The 17293-nt window shown below is 40.0% G+C and overlaps 1 protein-coding gene across 1 annotated transcript in view; it reads right to left on the bottom strand.

Moving 5' to 3' along the window:
• Positions 1-4323: 4323 nt before the first annotated feature.
• The window catches only part of HTRA3 (HtrA serine peptidase 3), a 34235-nt gene continuing 21265 nt past the window's right edge, over positions 4324-17293 (bottom strand). Inside the window, 4 exon segments of the mRNA XM_042469644.1 lie at positions 4324-5943; positions 10150-10245; positions 12659-12707; positions 15908-16016. Of these exon segments, the coding sequence (XP_042325578.1) occupies positions 5778-5943; positions 10150-10245; positions 12659-12707; positions 15908-16016 (420 nt within the window). The 3' untranslated portion in view covers positions 4324-5777.

Below are 17293 nucleotides of genomic sequence, written 5' to 3'. Positions count from 1 at the left end.
GCTCCAGAGAACAGGACCCGGAACAATGGATGCAAACTACAGGAAAGAAGATTCCACCTCAACATTAGAAGGAACTTCCTGGCATTAAGAGCTGTTTGACGGTAGAATACACTCCCTGGGAGTGTGGTGGAATCTCCTTCTTTGGAGGCCTTTAAACAGAGGCTGGGTGGCCATCTGTCAGGGATGCTTTGATTGAGAGTTCCTGCATAGCAAGGGGTTTGTCTGGATGGCCCTTGTGGTCTCTTCCAACTCTACGATTCTATAATTCTATGACTGACGAGATGCAGGATCTCAGCTCGTCTAAGTAATGAGGAATACACACATACACACACACACACTTTTCAGGATAACATGCCTCCTCCCGACAGGACCAGAGAACTCCCAGGGCCTGAGATGTGGCAACACTAAGGAAATGCAGGTGGGGTCTAATAGTGGGATGCAGAATCTCAGCTCAGATCTAAGTAATGAAGAAAAAATATATATAAGCACACACTTTCCAAGTCAGTGCTCATGCCCAGATACTCCTCCCCTTCATCCTGAGGAATAAAGAAGAGGGTCCAGTCCCTGAGGTCTGGAAATGCCCTCTCCTTGGAAAAAGCAAGCTCCCTCTGACATGATGCCTGATTGCCTGATGATCTGTTCCTACAAAGAAGCCAAATTCCTGCTAACAGGTCTTTTTGTGTCCTTTCATGCCTTATTTATGCTGGAGCGTGCTTTGGCCCTAAACCAGACCTGCCTTCAAATTATCTTTACTCACACAATCTTTAAATCAGGAAACTGTTACTTCTTGTCTTGAAGATGATGTTGCATGAGTGGTTTATGAAGACCATGTCTGCTATTTACAGGCAAAGGTGAGGAAATCCTTCTGTCTGGGTACACATTTCAAAATCTCAAATAACCTGACTTGACTTCTATTAATTTGATTTATAACTCAATTCTGCATATTTATGTCCAAATAAGTGTGCAGTTAGCAGTCAGAGACAGCAATAAGATGCTGGTGGGCCTTCAAGTTGTTTCTGACATGGTTTGATATTTACACTAATAAAATCTGAGTGAAACACTTGTTTTTGTTTACATGTCACTTCTTGAAAATAGTGGGGATGGGGGTGTGTGATGCCACTTACTTTTTTAAAAGTAGTGTGCCGTAATAAATTAAGAAAGTAATTCATTAAAAACTATGGACCAAACCTGTTTCTGAAGCAGAAGGTAAAAATGGCAGCGCCAAGTCCACAGCACCAGCCTGGCCAACTTCTTCAGCCTTCAGGACATAGGACCTCTCAAAATCTCAGGATGAAAACTCTGCTTTGAAGTGTGAGTTTGTGTGTGTGTGTCATTTGTTAGACTTTTAAAAATTTTGAATGGCATATTCTATTCTTGATGCTTAATATATCACACTTAAGGATACTACTAGGGCTTCCTGTGATATCACTTGGTGTCATTCCCAAGGCTCAAGTTTCAGCCCTGAAATATAAGGGCCTGCAATAGTTCTGACCTTATACTGTAATCCCAGCCAAGTCAACTCTTGGATCACTTAAGGGCAGCTTTGGGTGGGTCATTAAGCAAAGGGGAAATAGAAGGCCACATTGTCCATGCTTCCTACTTATCAGTTTCTCCATTCTCATCTCAAACAAAAGTCCTCCAGGGTTCCCCCAGAAACTGTGAGAACTGGCCTCCTATCTGACAAGAGATGAAGGACGGTGAAGCAAAAAGAACACTTTCTGGCCCACTTGGCCAGCAGCCCTGTTAGTCTCTGTTTAGATGAAGTACTGTGCAATGAATATGTTTTCACTGCAAGGGCCCATTTGTGGAGCTGCAGCTGAACTCAATACCTAGAATCATGTCTGGATACTCAAATACATCTTTAATACAGCATTTACATCTATTTTAGAGTTTTATTTTTGATGATGCAGAGCATCTCTCAAAATTATTCTTATTTTGCTAGAGGCTTCTAGCAATTCAGCGCAGGTACTGCCTTGTTGTTCTCTAGTAACCATAGATATTAGGAATTACTAAAACATTGTTTTCAAACAACTGAAGGACGAGGCAGTTGCTAGTCAGCACTTTGGCACCTCCTGCCTTTATTCTTAACTCATTCGCTGGCAGAGAGAGAAGGAAAGAAGAATTTGTTCTTCTGTCCAGTTATGTACTTAGTCATTGGACTAATTATTAATTGTTTCCAATAAGCTTTAAAGTGATGCTGGAGCTTGACGTAAAACAACTTTTCCTCTATATTCTAGATTTTTGGTGTCCTCCAGCTTTCAGAATCAGATTATTTGTTTAGAGGGGTGGGGAAATATAGGATACACATAGAATCATAGCAGTATATAATTGGAAGAGATCACAAGGGCCATTGAATACAACCTCTGCCGTGCACAAATACACAACTAAAACATTCCTGAGAGATAACCATCCAACCTCTGTTTATAGACTCCAAAGGAGGAGGAGAGTATGCTGAGAGTACAGTATGTACTCTATTTGTGCATTGGGATGTATAATGCATCAAGACATGTTGCATAATGGCCATGCTAGTGGACCTACTTGTGAAATGGCCTTGATGGCACAGTTACATCTCTCCTCTCCGCATGAGAAGACAAAACATTGTGCAAAAGCACAACTCAACTTTATGTGATTATATGTCCACTTAAAATTATGTAACTTCCCAGCAGGAAGCCAGCCAAGCATGTACCATTCAATGAGTTCTGGCCTTACTATGTTCTGCCACTCTTGCGCTAGAAAACACTTTGGGACAGAATGAAGGCCCAAGCAAGCCAATGAAGTTTAGAACCATTCATGAAGCTGAACATATGCTGTCAGATTATCTCTGATCCAGGCCTAGAATTTGCACACAGATCCCCCTCTCGTTTTGTGTTACACTGCATAATGTCCTCCCTTGTACTAGGCGTTACTAAGGCTGATTTGTAGTTTTGTGAGATATTTAGCCTTCTCTGAGCCATGACAGTTAAAGCAGTGTCAAACTGCATTATTTCTGCAGTGCAAATTCAGCCCTAGGCACAGTTGTTAAGTAAAATTCAACACACTACATTTGTTTCAGTAGTCAGAAGTATTGCCTATACTGTAGTACAATCAGTTTTTTATACTCTAATTTTTCTGGAACTAGCTTATCCATATAGACATATCTATAGATATATGGACTCTCATGAATAACTATAGTATACTAAGAAGACTCATCTCTGATTTCCTCTAAAGTTCTCTCAATTAGGATTAGACTCTGATGAGACTCTGAGTAATATGATGATGCATCTTTCTGGGAAGAACAGAATAAACTAGTTAATGAATCGCAAATGCTTTCATTCCCCTGACCTGAACTTGACCCAAATAAATTAAGGCAGCCAGAGATATTTCTTCAGACAAAGCCCAGACTTGATGTTAAGCTTATATTTTTGTCTTGGATGAAGACACTGTAACTGGGTGTTTACAAAAAAATCAACTGAACATCTTGTTTAAACAGGAATCCAGGTCTATTTTCTAGAAATGAAGAACAAGATTATGTTCTTGTTACATATGAACTGCTTATTCATATAAAGTCCTTATAAAATTGACAAACAATGGGCTGCATGGTGGTCGGTTGAGCCTTGGGGTGGGGCAGTGTCAGACTTGCTGTGATGGATCCATTTTCACTGCTATTAGTCACCCAGAAATCCATCTAGTTTTTGCTCTCCAGGCTTAGACCATCAAGACCTTTTGCAATGAACTCACCCCACTAGCATGTGTTGTACACAAGCAAGCAATCTTAGTTAAATTAGTAGATATAACAAAATACAACAATTGATGCATTAAAGCGCTTCAACTTTCTCTTATGGAATTCTGTTTTGTACATAAGAGGACTAGAGAGAATTAAAACGACTGAACAGAATTAAACACAAAACTGCTCCTTTCTGTAAACTTTAATCTTTGTACAGTAGAAACATACAGTACTTGTCATAAGTATACAATTTGTATAATAATGTTTTCCAATACAATGAAAAAATAATTTTAAACCCCTGAAAAATTGTGCACTTTCTCAAAGTTTTAGCTTTGTTTTGCACATTGTTTAGAGTTTACATCAGGCAATAATTCTATAAGAATCATTTACTACATTTCTCTTCTGCACAAGCTTGGCACAAACTAGCCTGTGACCAAAACCAGATTAACCATATAGCATAATGGAGCAATAGCTTAGCCTGCATTTGAGTAATTCTTTAAAAAAACATCTAGCACTTGCAGTTGCAGAGGACAGCTTGGAAATACTTGGGTTCCATACAGAGGCCATAGTTAAATGGCATTTGCTGAAGAGGAAAAGGGTGCTCTCCAGCTATTTCCCCCCCAAAACAGCTGGCCCTCCTACTCACCTATCCATAACAGCCATGCTGTTCCCCTTGTCTCCTCACAGCATACTACTTTCTTGTTCAACTGGACCTAAAACTGATTTTTTGGAAAAGATAGGGGTATTGTACTAAACATAATAAGCTGGCCTTGGAGATGGCAATTCAGCTCCAGCAATGGATGCCAGAAGAAGCAGTCATGAAGAAGGATCTGCCTTCCACTTTGAATGTTTTTGGTATTATGATGACAGACTGAACCTTCTCCCAACAACTGCTCAATCTGTTTACAAAGCATATTTCTTGACATTTTCACACACTCCCCTTACTTAACTCCACTAAGATGTACAATTCATTTTATTCACACACAAAACTCACAACAATGAATCCTTAATCTCACTTAAACACTCAGCTGCACTTTTAGCTTCAGAAAGTATAAAGCAGCAATACTGAAGCCCACCCATGTAAATTCACCCTGTACCCTCAAGGAGAATTAACAGATTCTGACCTAGAGAGGGATTCTATCACCAAGAGAAGTACGTAGATAAACTCTTTCTCCCTATTTTTCATTGGGTTTGAAATATTTGGTGCAAACATTCTGGCATTGGCTGTTTTCTACTAATGGCTGGAGATAGGTGTGAGTTCAGGGGTGTCAAATGGGGCATCACAATATTAGTTTCGAGAGAGTGGGGTGTTTCCTGTGAAGAGAAGTTTTTTTAGAAAGCACATTTTCCTTGTAAACATCTGAGGCTCAAGGTGTATTTCATTCCCTTTTGTACACTCATCTACAGAGACACAGATTTGGCACCAGCATACAAATAATGCAGAGGTAAGGATTATTGTTCTTGTTACCCACTCTCTGGGGTTATCACTCTTCTTCCTTTTGAGAATAATAATTTCTCAGTTCTGTTCACATGTAACTAAAGACTCTGCAAAACAAATACACTACTTCACATTTAAACTTTAGATTGCCAAGAGTTCAGCTTTGGATCAAACGGGCATAATGCTGCTACTTACCAACCATGTAAGAGCCAAAAATCTAGCTGTGTAAACCATACAAAGGTTTGGGTGGAGTAGGCGGATTAATCCCAAAGTGTATTTGTAGACAGAAGCTGTATTTAGCTGCTTAGTACCTAATCCTAATTAAGCATAAATATTTTGTTTAAACCACAAGAATGGTGCCCAATCTATGCTTCATTCATATACAACAGTCATAAAACTACATAAAATAAAATAGGCAAAACTCCCATAACTCTGCAATGACTTGAAATATGAAGTAGTGATGTTGGAGCCCTGTTCATTGTTGACTATGAGGCACATCATTGGCTCAGGCATTTAAATTAGTTCAACTTGCCATTAGTCACGATAAGGCATAATTACTGTCACTGTTAAAGGAGGTATCTGAAGTTTTAGAATAAATGAGTTTCGTTGTGTCACAATGATGTTCTTCAGCTTTGTTTACTTAAGTACTTCAGGTTCTATGTTAAATAATAAATCATCGTTTCCTCTTCTAACTTCAAGTAGTAGAGGCGATTCATTCATCACTGCCTCTTGTAGGTCAGCAGAAGTCTTCAGTGGCCGTCCATTAACCTTAACAATGATATCACCATCTTGAATCCCACCTCTGTAGTCAAAAGACAAACAGTTTTAAACTGAATTCCATACCATCCATATATAACTATATTTCAAAATGGCCTGTGTGTGTGTGTGTGTGTGTGTGTGGGCGCGCTTCCAAGGTGTTTCCAATTTATGGCGACTCTGAGGCGAACCTGTCATGAGGTTTTCTTTGTTCAGAGGAGGTATGCCATTGCCTTACCCTGAGACTGAGAGCTTGTAACTTGTCCAAGGTCACCCAGTGGGTTTCATGGCTGAGGAAGGAATTGAACCCTGGTCAACAGAGTCATAGTCCAACACTCAAACCACTACGCCACACTTGCTCTACACAAAATGGCCTACAAAAGTATAATCTCAACATGCATTCTGGAGAGAATTTTCACAGCATGCTGATAATGAAGGGCAGAATTTAAATTCTTAATACTCTCACATCAGGCAATGTTAATGTTAATACAACATTCAGTCCCAGTATTCAACGACCGTCAATTCATAATATGACTTCTTTCTGGCTTATTTCACAACACCCACCCCCCAAACAAGGATAATAATTACTAACTAAAATTAAGTGCAACCTCAGGTATAGATAGATATAGATATTGCACAGGATCCTGTGTACAAGGGTGCACAGACTGAGTTTTGACATATAACCACTGAAAAGAGCTTTAACCTCAGGCACAACAAAGGCTTTATCTTGGTGAGAGAGTCCATATTTTCCAAGCAGAGATCCCATGTTTCCATATCCCCAGCTGAATATGATTGCTCTAGAAAATGGAGAGATCTTGTAGCACCTTTGCGACTAACTAAAGCAATAGCAAGTACATTTCTATACCACTTATCAGTGCACTCCCTAAGCGGTTTACAAAGCTAATTACCCCCAACAAGCTGGGTACTCATTTTAGCGACCTTGGAAGGATGCAAGCCTAAATCAAGCTTGAGTCCCTGGACTGGTATTGAACTCACTCTTTATGGTTTGTGAGTGAGTTGCTTCAGTATAGGCATTTAACCACTGCAGCACCAGGGCTCTTCTAAACTAAAGGAAGAAGTGTCAGGACCATGTGGCACACTTGGTCTGGAAATGACATGGATGTGGCCACAAGGCAGAGCTGCAGTATAGGTAATTACAGCTCCAGTGGCAGGTGTGCATGAGTCAGCATTTTGGGATGTGAATCAAGGGATATCTGATGCAATATGCACTAGGGATGTAGCCAGCAATGTTTCATTGGTGGGATGATATCACATGACTGCACAGATGACCACCTATAAAAAAGAGATGGTGATTATCTCCTGTGTGGGTTTGTTGTGGTTGGTGGAGCATTTTGTTGGTTCAGAGAAGATTTGTGAGTATACAAGACGGCTGTCCGATACTCTGCATATATTTGTAAATACTTGCAACAAAGATTAAAAGCCCTCGTGCAGAGTGAAGGCTTGCAGTGCATCTGTCTTTATTTTGGCAAGTTGGGAGCTCAAGGCCGTTTGCTGCGAGTAGGGTTTTTTCCCCCCCTTCTCGGCCTGAATTCTTTTTTCAGACGTCTCTCCAAAACCCTTCTCCGTGGTGTCCTGTCAACGTGGATCAACTCTGCACGTGGTCGTAGTGGACACAGCACGTCTTTTTATACCCTAACAAGAAGTTGGCAGCATGAGCTTTCGTAGACTAAGTCTGCTTCCTCAGATGCATTTGGATAAATGCATCTGAGGAAGTAGACTTAGGGCTGCTACAGACCAGCACAATACGCAGGCTTCACAGGGGCATGGCATACGCATGACACACACCCTGACGCCGCCCTGAAGCCAAGAGTTACACCGCTCCACTGCTCAGCTGGAGGCAGCTGTTCGGCACTGCAGCAGCATGGCATTTAGACGCCACACATCGCAGGAGCACTGAAAAGCCATGGCGGCAGAGGAAAAGGCTACATTTTTCTGGCACAAACAGGGAGAGACATTTTGCCATTTCTTTTTGCGCCAGAAAAAAGTTGGACTGGGGCTGCGGCATGGGGTTGCTGCTGCCCCGATCCAGCGATCAAAGGGACAACATCAAGCTGCCCCCTTAGGGCCATCTGTTTCAGCCCTTAGCTCATGCTGCCAACTTCTTTCTTTAGTTCATCTCAAAGGTGCTACAAGGATCTCTCTACATACTGATTCTAGAGACTAACATGGCTATATCTTTGAATTCTACCACTATGGAAAGTACTAAATTTAGCTGGATGGAGTGGAATCTATCAACCTCTTCAAGAAGATCAAATGCATCTGAGGAAATAGACTAAAGGGCTAAACATACTGGTGTTTAATGCTGGCCTTGAGGCAGAGTGGGGACATGGTGTCCATACGCCTCCCACCTGACCACATGGGGCGCGGGGGGTGGCGAAAGAGTATGTCTTTGGCATAGCATTTACATGCACCGCACCAAAGAAACTCCTAATAGCCGCTGCCAGGGTGGTCTGTTTTGCCCCTTAGTCTACAAAAGCTCAGCTGCCAACTTCTTTCTTTAGTTAATCTCAAAGGTGCCACAACATCTCTCTATATACTGATTCTACAGACTAACATGGCTATATCTTTGAATTCTACCCCTCTGGAAAATAGTTTCCTCTGTGTTGTAAAACAAGCGTTCCTTAGAATAGACAACAAAGACACTATGCATGTTCATAAAAGTAGGGTTCCCCTTTTTCTTTTCTCTTACTGGCTTGTGTATCACGCTCTACGTTGCACAGGATAATCCTATGCATGCTCATAAATGTAGAGTTCCCCTTTTTCTTTTCTCTTGCTGGCTTGCGTGTGTATCATGCTCTACGATAACAAAAATACTTGCCCCTATGTCCATCTGCATTTGACCTGTTTTGTCTCTCTGCATCCTCCATCTTTCAGCTAGCTCTCCCCCACATACAGCCATCACTACTTGCTTCACCATGTGGGCTTCCTGAACCAGACACTCTCAGTGTAGAGTTCACCTTCTCCTTGCCACTGCCTCCCATCTGCATGCTCTCTGGGCCCAATCTATATGCTGCCCAGAGAAATGAATAAACAGTAAGTGATTGCTCTTTCTCACTCTTGTTCAGAAGAGTGGCAGCAATGTTAAGAGATTGCATGGGTCCCTCTGTTGCAATCTGAGGAGGTGCCCATTAAAACCACCCATGATTGTGGCCTTGCATGTTCTTCTTGCTAGTTCAAATGACAGCAGGTAGGGTGGACTGATCCAGATCCAAGTATATGCAAATGATCTGGTGGAAGCACACTTTCTTTCATTCCTACAGTAGCCTCTTCAGTCCCCTGAAAATGCAACACAGAGGTTTAGGGTAATCTATTGAATGGGGTGAGCAGTGTGTGTGTGTGTGTGTGTGTGTGTGTGTGTGTGTGTGTTTAAAATCTAGCAAAATTGTATCCAGAGATTCTGCATCTACAGATACAACTATCTACAGCAGGGGTAGGCAACCTGCGGCCCGCGGGCCGAATGCGGCCCAGCAAGGCCTTGGGACCGGCCCCAGCCCGGTCCTGCCACCGATTGCCACCAGGGCCTTTGGCGTCTCACACGAGGGGCATGGTGGGGCAATTGTCTATAGAAGCCTCAGAAACATGCATTTATCTTAACATTTTTTTAAAAATCAGCAATTTTTTTCGCATGTCCTCCATTTTTTATTTAAAAAGTGCCCTCCATTTGAACATTTTCTCCTACATTTGTCCCGGTTTATTTATTTTTTTAATTTTTTTTTTAAAAAAAATATTTAATTATTTATTTTTTGGCTTCGGCCCCCCCAGTTGTCTGAGGGACAGCAACCCGGCCCCCGGCTCAAAAGGGTTGCCTACCCCTGATCTACAGCTTAAAAATATATTTTAAAAAAATACATTCCAAAAACCAAACCTTGATTTCACCATTTTATATTAGGGACACTATTTTACTACGTCATTGTATATAATGGGACTTGATCATCCACGGTTGTTGGTATCCTGGAACAATCTCAGTGGATACCAAGGTTTGACTGTAAATATGACAAAGGCACCAATTTATTTAAGGTTTAAAATAGCTCACACTATAGCATGACACTTAAAAAATGAAATATCAGCTAAGTGTACTACATAATTAAAGGAAAGGAAAGATCTCATTACAAGAATAGCTTTTTAGAATAAAAATAAATCATTATCAAGTTGAGTCTTTAAACTAAATGGCTTCTGTTGGATTTAGTATGTTTTAAAAAGAGGAAAGGCTACTAGTTTGGGATGAACATACCTCTGTGATGGTGAATTTGGAACAACTTCATGGACATAAATTCCACTAGTGACATCTGGAAAATCTGGATTATTAAGCTTAAGTTCTTCCACTAGTCTAAAAAACATACAGAAAGCTATTAACAGAATTGAACCATTTCATAACTATTGCCACTGACTCTTTACCACAACAACCATGCACAAAATTATCTCCTTATTGGTTTTCTTCTTGTAGCAGCTTTTGAAAAACCTAAGATTTCTACTCCAGTTTAATTTCTACCCAATTTAACATCCTAATTAAAAACAACAGTTTACTAACTTTTAATCAAATCAGCAGTAGAAGCAAAGTATCCCACTTAATGGCACTACCTTTCTATGTCGGTGGAAAGACTAGCTTTTCTCTCCCTCAACAAACAAACAAAATGAACTAAAATCTGGAGCAATTATTGAAGAAGGAAAGTGTCAAGGTAGTCTTACTGTTGAATAATAAGAAAATGAAAATAATGATCACCAAAAAACTACAAGAATTCAGCTATGAATCCAGCTACAAGAATTCAGAAATATCAGCAATGAAAGAACTGGACAAGATCATAAAATGTAGAGATGTAACTCTGAACACTAAAGTGGGGATAGTTCAAGCCACTGTATTCCCAATCACCATGTACGGATGTGAGAGCTGAACAGTGAAAAAAGCCAATAAAAAGAAAATCAACTCATTTGAGATGTGGTACTGGAGAAAAGTGCTGATGATATCATGGATGGTCAGGTAATAATAATAATAATAAATATGATCAAGGCGGCTTACAAAATTTAAAACATTACAATACAAGATAAAAATTGATATTAATTGATAATAGGTAGACAAACATATGGGCTCTAGAACAGATGAAGCCCAAACTATCCCTGGAAATCAGGATGTCTGAACTGAGACTCTCATACTTTGCCACATCATGAGGAAAAATGAATAATTAGAAAATGCAATGATGGGGGAGGAAAGTGCAGCAGAGAAGATGCTGATGAGAGAGGTGATAGAAGTAAAACGAAAGGGAAATAGTAGTGAAATGAAGAGATAAGGTATAGGAAGGGAGTGGTGAGGAGTGGAAGAGAGTAAGGCAAGATAGGATAGAAATGGAAGTATTAAGGAGAGACTAAGTAAGATAAGGTGTTAAGTAAAGGAAAGTATAGGACGGGAACAGATTAAATGAAAGGGGAATGTAAGGTGAATGTGGAATGTGATAGATATTATAAGACATAATAATACAATAGAGTAATTAATAGAAGTAATATGTTTGATAGTAGAGATGTTATAATATAATGGTTGTTTGATATTTGTTGAGATGTATGTTGACATTTATTGGGATTCTACTCTGAAAATAATAAAACTTTTACTACCAAAGAAAAGACAATGATGCTAGGAAAGGTGGAAGGCAGTAGAAAGAGAGGAAGACCACATGTCATATGTGGGAGAACATGGGCCTGGGTCTGCAGGACCTGAGCAGAGAGAATGAGGACAGGGGCTCTTGGAGATGCCAAGGATTGCCATGAGTTGAGGTCAACTCAAAGGCAGTTAACTAAAACAACACAAAGGTAGAAGGCAGTAATAAAAAAAGGAGAACTGTATAACAGACACATAGACTCAATCAAGGAAGCCATGGCCCTGAGTCTGAAAGACCTGAGCAAGGCTGTTGATGATAGGGTGACTTGGAGGTCTCTCATTCATGGGGTCACCATAAATCAACACTGACTTGATGGTAGTTAACAACAAGAAGAAACAGGGTATATCACATAAAGGCCTTTTATGCATATATAGGTGGGGGGTAGGTGGAACATGTTTTTTAAAAAAATTGAATATGCAGGGCCGAGACTTCAGGCAAAAGCAGCTAGATAGTGCTAGAGAGCTCCTTGGTTGTGAGGAAGAAAAGGCTGAGAGATGGTAGATAGCGACGTAGAAATATATAGAAATGACTGGAAAAGCTAAATCTTTTCATAGTGGGAACACAGTGAGGAGAGGAGCTTTGAGGGAGAGAAAAGCTAGTCTTTCCAAAGCCATTTCTGGGCATCTGAATAAAGAAAACCAGCATCTCCCAGGTTTACGGTTAGAGTTAATGCTGTTTAATACAGACTTGGTGGGAAATCTTTATCACCCATGATTTAGGTTAAAATGAAGACATAGCCATGCCACTTCCTAAAAATTGTCGCACCAAAGACCTGTTGGAACTTGTCCAACCATGCTGTAGACGTAGAGCATCAACTGACGCTCAGATAGGGCAGGTTATGATTATGGCTCCTGCTCCACCTCCTCCCCAGGAAGTTACGGGTAGTGCAGCTGCCTGAATGTGTTGATTCCTGAGGCCTATTTCTGATATGTATGATGAAACTCTCTGGTTCATTGGTTATACATGCTCAGTTACCCACAATTACAGCTGGATTTGGGCCCAAGGCAACATACAATCCAACACACTGGAGACACAGGCATGAAGTACAAATCAGAACATCCTGTATTTAATTTGAATACAAAAATAAAGACTTACACGGGTGTGATTGTCAGCATCCTTATGCCAATAAATCTTTTCTTCCCATCTGGAATAAAAATCAATAATATTTGTTTAACAAATAAATAAATAAATATGAATTAATTAAGCATCAGAAACAAAGACTGGTCCAAAATGGCAGGTGCACTAATTGAATTTTTAAGCTTCACAAAGACCTTAGTTTTTTGTGGGGGTTTTCGGTCTATGTAGCCAAGTTAAAAAAACTATGGATGCCGGCCATGAAAGCCTTCGACTTCACATTCACAAAGACCATCTTCTTAGGTACTGGAAGCCTACATTTGGGTTTTCTGAAGTGTGCTCTGTTTCAAATGGCCCTAATGGACAAGATATCCCCAAAGCCTTGGAAAATATGTCCATTCACCATCCCAGCTTGATTCGCAGCACTTTGTGTCATTCAGCACAGATGAGTAAGAGTGCAAGAATTTGTCCCTTTAGCAGCATTAGTAAGGGTCCTCCTGAGAATATCTTGCTGTAAGATATTTAAGAGCAAGAAGGCAGAGGAAAAAGCAACTTTGCTCCACGTGTATGACAATACAAACTGTGCAAATTTGCCTTAAAATGAACCAAAGCTTTGGTCCACCTAGCCCACTACTTTTGACACTGACTGGTAACCCCTCTCCTGATGTTCAGGCAGGGGTTTTGCCTTGAGATACCTTGAGATACCCAAGACTGAATCAATAACCTTCTCTCAGTGACAGTAGTACAATGCTAAATACAAGCATGCCTCCGTTGACAGAGTAGATGTGTTCCTGAGGATTACTTCTTTAATCCAAAATTTGGTACCAGAGGCATCTACCCTGCAAAAAATAATGCAGTTTGATACCACTTTAACTGCCATGGCGCCATTCTGCAAAATCCTGGGATTTGTAGTTTTGCACCAGCATTCTTTGGTAGAGAAGGTTAAAGACCTTATAAAACTACAAATCCCAGGATTCCATATAACAAAAGTACAGCACTTAAAGTGGTATCAACCTGAATTACTTTTACAGTGTAGCTGCACCGCATGTTATCCAACCAGGCATGCCACTTCAGAATTTAGTGCTATGTCATCAATCCAGTGGTGAACTCTTGAGATCAAAGGCAAGGGTAGACAGACAACAGGCTTGTGGGATCTACTCGTTTCACTAGAATCCCATGATCTGGAGCCTGGTACAAAACAGACACTTAAATTTAAAGAATTTTGAGTTCTAGAAATTGTTTTGAGAACACAATATGAACATTCATCCCAATCCTTCTCCAAACAAATTCAGACATGTAACATCAGGGTGAGAGAATGGGTCATGTAATATAATTAAAAGATCAGGGATGGATAAGAAATTCACAGCATTTTGCAAACTTCTGTTTTGAAGCACTGTTGTCATTCATTTATACATTTAAAAGCATAATTTTTCTTCAGGTGCTCTTGATGTTTTGTTTCATTTCTTTGGATGACAGCATTGAATACTGCTGGAATTTTTGTAACATTTCTAGTACTGAAACATCAGGACACATAATTAAGAAAGGAGAATGACTGTTAGGTAGAATGGTGACAGATGTCCCAAATAATACCCAAAAGAAGGTTCTCGCTTAATTTTAGCTGACAGAACCATAACCACACTCATATTTATCATCAGACTGCAAGCTGCCCATGCAAACAAGATTTACGTGCACGATTCCTCTCAGGGATCTAACAGCAAAGACAGCATCCCAAAAGCTCTTTTGGTTAAAATTCTCTGGTCTCATGTTCCTTTTCAAAATGATAGTTCTGTAATTCAGTTCTAACCATTTTCACATTATATTTTCTTCTTTTATTAATATGTACCCTAGATACAGATAGTAATTATTTCTGCAGCTGGAGCTCAAGTCTTTCCAAAGTTGGTTGGAATAATATCAGAAATTACATAAGCATTTTAAAATACTTTAATTATGTTTACTGCCACATGTTGTGTCCAATCCATTGTCACAGGCAGATACTGAAATATGAGCAAAAAGAAAAAAGAAAAAGAAAAGCACCAAAACTACCTTAAGCACTATGAAAACTGATTGCTTTGTTGGCTGGCCCAACAGAAAATCTGGGCTTCAACAGGCAGTTCTAGCACTTCATTGCTGCAGGTCCCACAGCTTCCAAGGTGAGGATTGAGTCACCTTGGTTCAGCAGCAGCACAGGGGAAGCTGGTGTAACTACTTATGATGCTGAGCCTATTCTGTGGATAAGCACTCCCCAGGGTTATCAGTCTAGCAGCTTGAATGAGCATTTGCTGCAATAACATTACATGAAGAAAGGAAAGGGGGCAGGGAGGCAACTAACACAGAATGCAGAGCAGTAATATGAGAAATAATATGTAAGGTTTAAAAGGGTCTCAGAAACTTACCATGTACTAATTTCTACACATACACTGGAATAGATGACTTCACACATGGGGGAAAAAAGCCACATCAGGCTCAACAGAGAAGCTGCTGCTCCTTGGAAAAATAAAGGTTTTCCAAGCACCAGAAAAGCCAGACAAAAGCACAAAAACAGTACACTACTTCTCCATTTTATAATACATACAATATTCACACTCCACTAATGATGTGCTTTACAAACTTTACTCACAAATATGCATTTAGAGCACAAGTGGAGGTTTATGTGTATTTTGTAGATTGTATGCCACTGGCAGGTTTTATATTTTTATTGATTTGAGTATCTGTATGTGCAGCACTGAACATTTATAGCGCTACCAAAATAAACTATAATTATAATAATAACAACAACAACAACCAAGAGGAAGAAAAGCTACTATGAGATCTCCAGAAAGAAGTCCAGCATGCTAAGGTGCTAAGGTGCCTTTGGGCAATAGAAAGCACAGTAAACTCTTCCTCTGCTCCCATTTTTTTCAGAACAAATGGACTGTTTTGGCTATCAACCACAATATTAATTAAGTTAATTTTCTCTCCTGCTGAACAGAGATGATGAATTACTGAATGCATAATATTGTCACATGGACTCTGCCTTATTACAGATTTCTGATTAGAACAGATGACTCCTTTTAAGCATATGTCCACTTGTACAATATATCAGGGTAAAAGGCAGAAGAATTGGTGGGGGTAAGGTTTTCGGAGAGATTCTGTTCCTAACTATCCTTGTGCTGCATAGTTATAATTCTTCGGAAAATGACCTATGGCATCTCTCTTTGAAAACATTTGTAGCTACACTAAATTTGAAGCACAGTATAGTCTCCTGCCACTGTTTACGAATGTTACTTTTACCTTGTTTGTCATAATTCTCTGAGAGGAATCGGGCAATACGATCAGAAGGAATAGCAAAGGAAATCCCAGCAGTAACTTTCAAAGTATTGATGCCAATCACTTCACCATCCTGTTGAAATATAGATCACAGATGCAATTATCATGTACTTTAAAAAGTTGTATCTTAAAAAAAAAAAAAGGAGAGCCAGTGTAGTGTAGTGGCGTGAATGTTGGACTATGAAGATAAGGATTTGATTCCTCACTTGGAAACTGATTGGGTGACCTTGGGCAAGTCACATACTCTCAGCCTTAAAAAAACCTGTGATTAGGTTTGCCTTAGGATCACCGTAAGGGACAGAACACCAACATCTTATCATGCATTCAAAACATCTTCTGCTTTTATGTTGTTGTTATTATATGGTATTCCTAGAAGAAGTGTTGTTGGGTGCCTTCAAGTTGTTTCTGACTTATGGTGACCCTAAGGGAAACTTAGAATGAAATTTTCTTGACAAGATTTCACAGGAAGCTGTCTTCCTCCAAGGCTGAAAGAGTGTGACTTGCTGCAAAGCATGTACTCCACCACTGAAATCTGGTAGTTGCCTGGTGTCTAATTTGGAGGTGTTAACTGAAACAGAGTTCCTGGGAATTCAGCACTAACAGTCCAAGCTGTGAAGTTCCCCTGCAAGCTGTCACCACCTTCCAAGGAGGAAGGGAACCACTTTGTTACTGAAGGCATGTGCCAACTGTTAACATTTGTACAAAGCTTGTGGCACATTCTACCCCAAAAACACCTGAGCGTGTAAGAAATGTAAACCAGGTTCTCACCACTCACCTCTACTTAAAGGAATAAGAGTTCCCCCTTTCACCAGTCGGTATAGGGCACAATTGTCCTTATCAGTAAAGAAAATTAACTATTCCTGTACTTCCTTTCTGCCTTATCTTCTGCTTAGTGTCTTGCTTGCAGATTTTGTAACATTCCTGCCCAAATACTCTTGTTCTGCAAATATAAAATGAGCATCTGTGCATATTTAAGAAATCTGGTTCTTTTGAAAATGGCTTACATCTATGTGGAGCCCTTGCTCAATGTTCTTCCTGCTGACTGAAGATTCATAAGTGTTATCAATGTGCACCGATGGCACTGCCCAACTATGTATGCAACACAGTTACTATGTTATATTCCATTGTTGCATCTTCCTAAATCAAGCTTTTGTGGGTCTCTACAGAATTTTTTTTAAGTAACCAGACAGCATTTATGTTATCACAGACCACTTAGTGGTAATTCCTAGCACAAACATTTTATTCCCACCTAGAGGGTGAGTTGCTTTTTGAACACATGGGGGAGGGGGGAGAGAATCCAAGAGACTGTACAGTTGTACACTTGCAGTCCATTGTAGGTTCCTTGGCCAC

Source organism: Sceloporus undulatus, chromosome 5, assembly GCF_019175285.1.
Source record: "Sceloporus undulatus isolate JIND9_A2432 ecotype Alabama chromosome 5, SceUnd_v1.1, whole genome shotgun sequence".
Taxonomy (NCBI): domain Eukaryota; kingdom Metazoa; phylum Chordata; class Lepidosauria; order Squamata; family Phrynosomatidae; genus Sceloporus; species Sceloporus undulatus.
The sequence above is the reverse complement of the archived record's forward strand: the minus strand, read 5'-3'. Positions and strand labels throughout refer to the sequence as shown.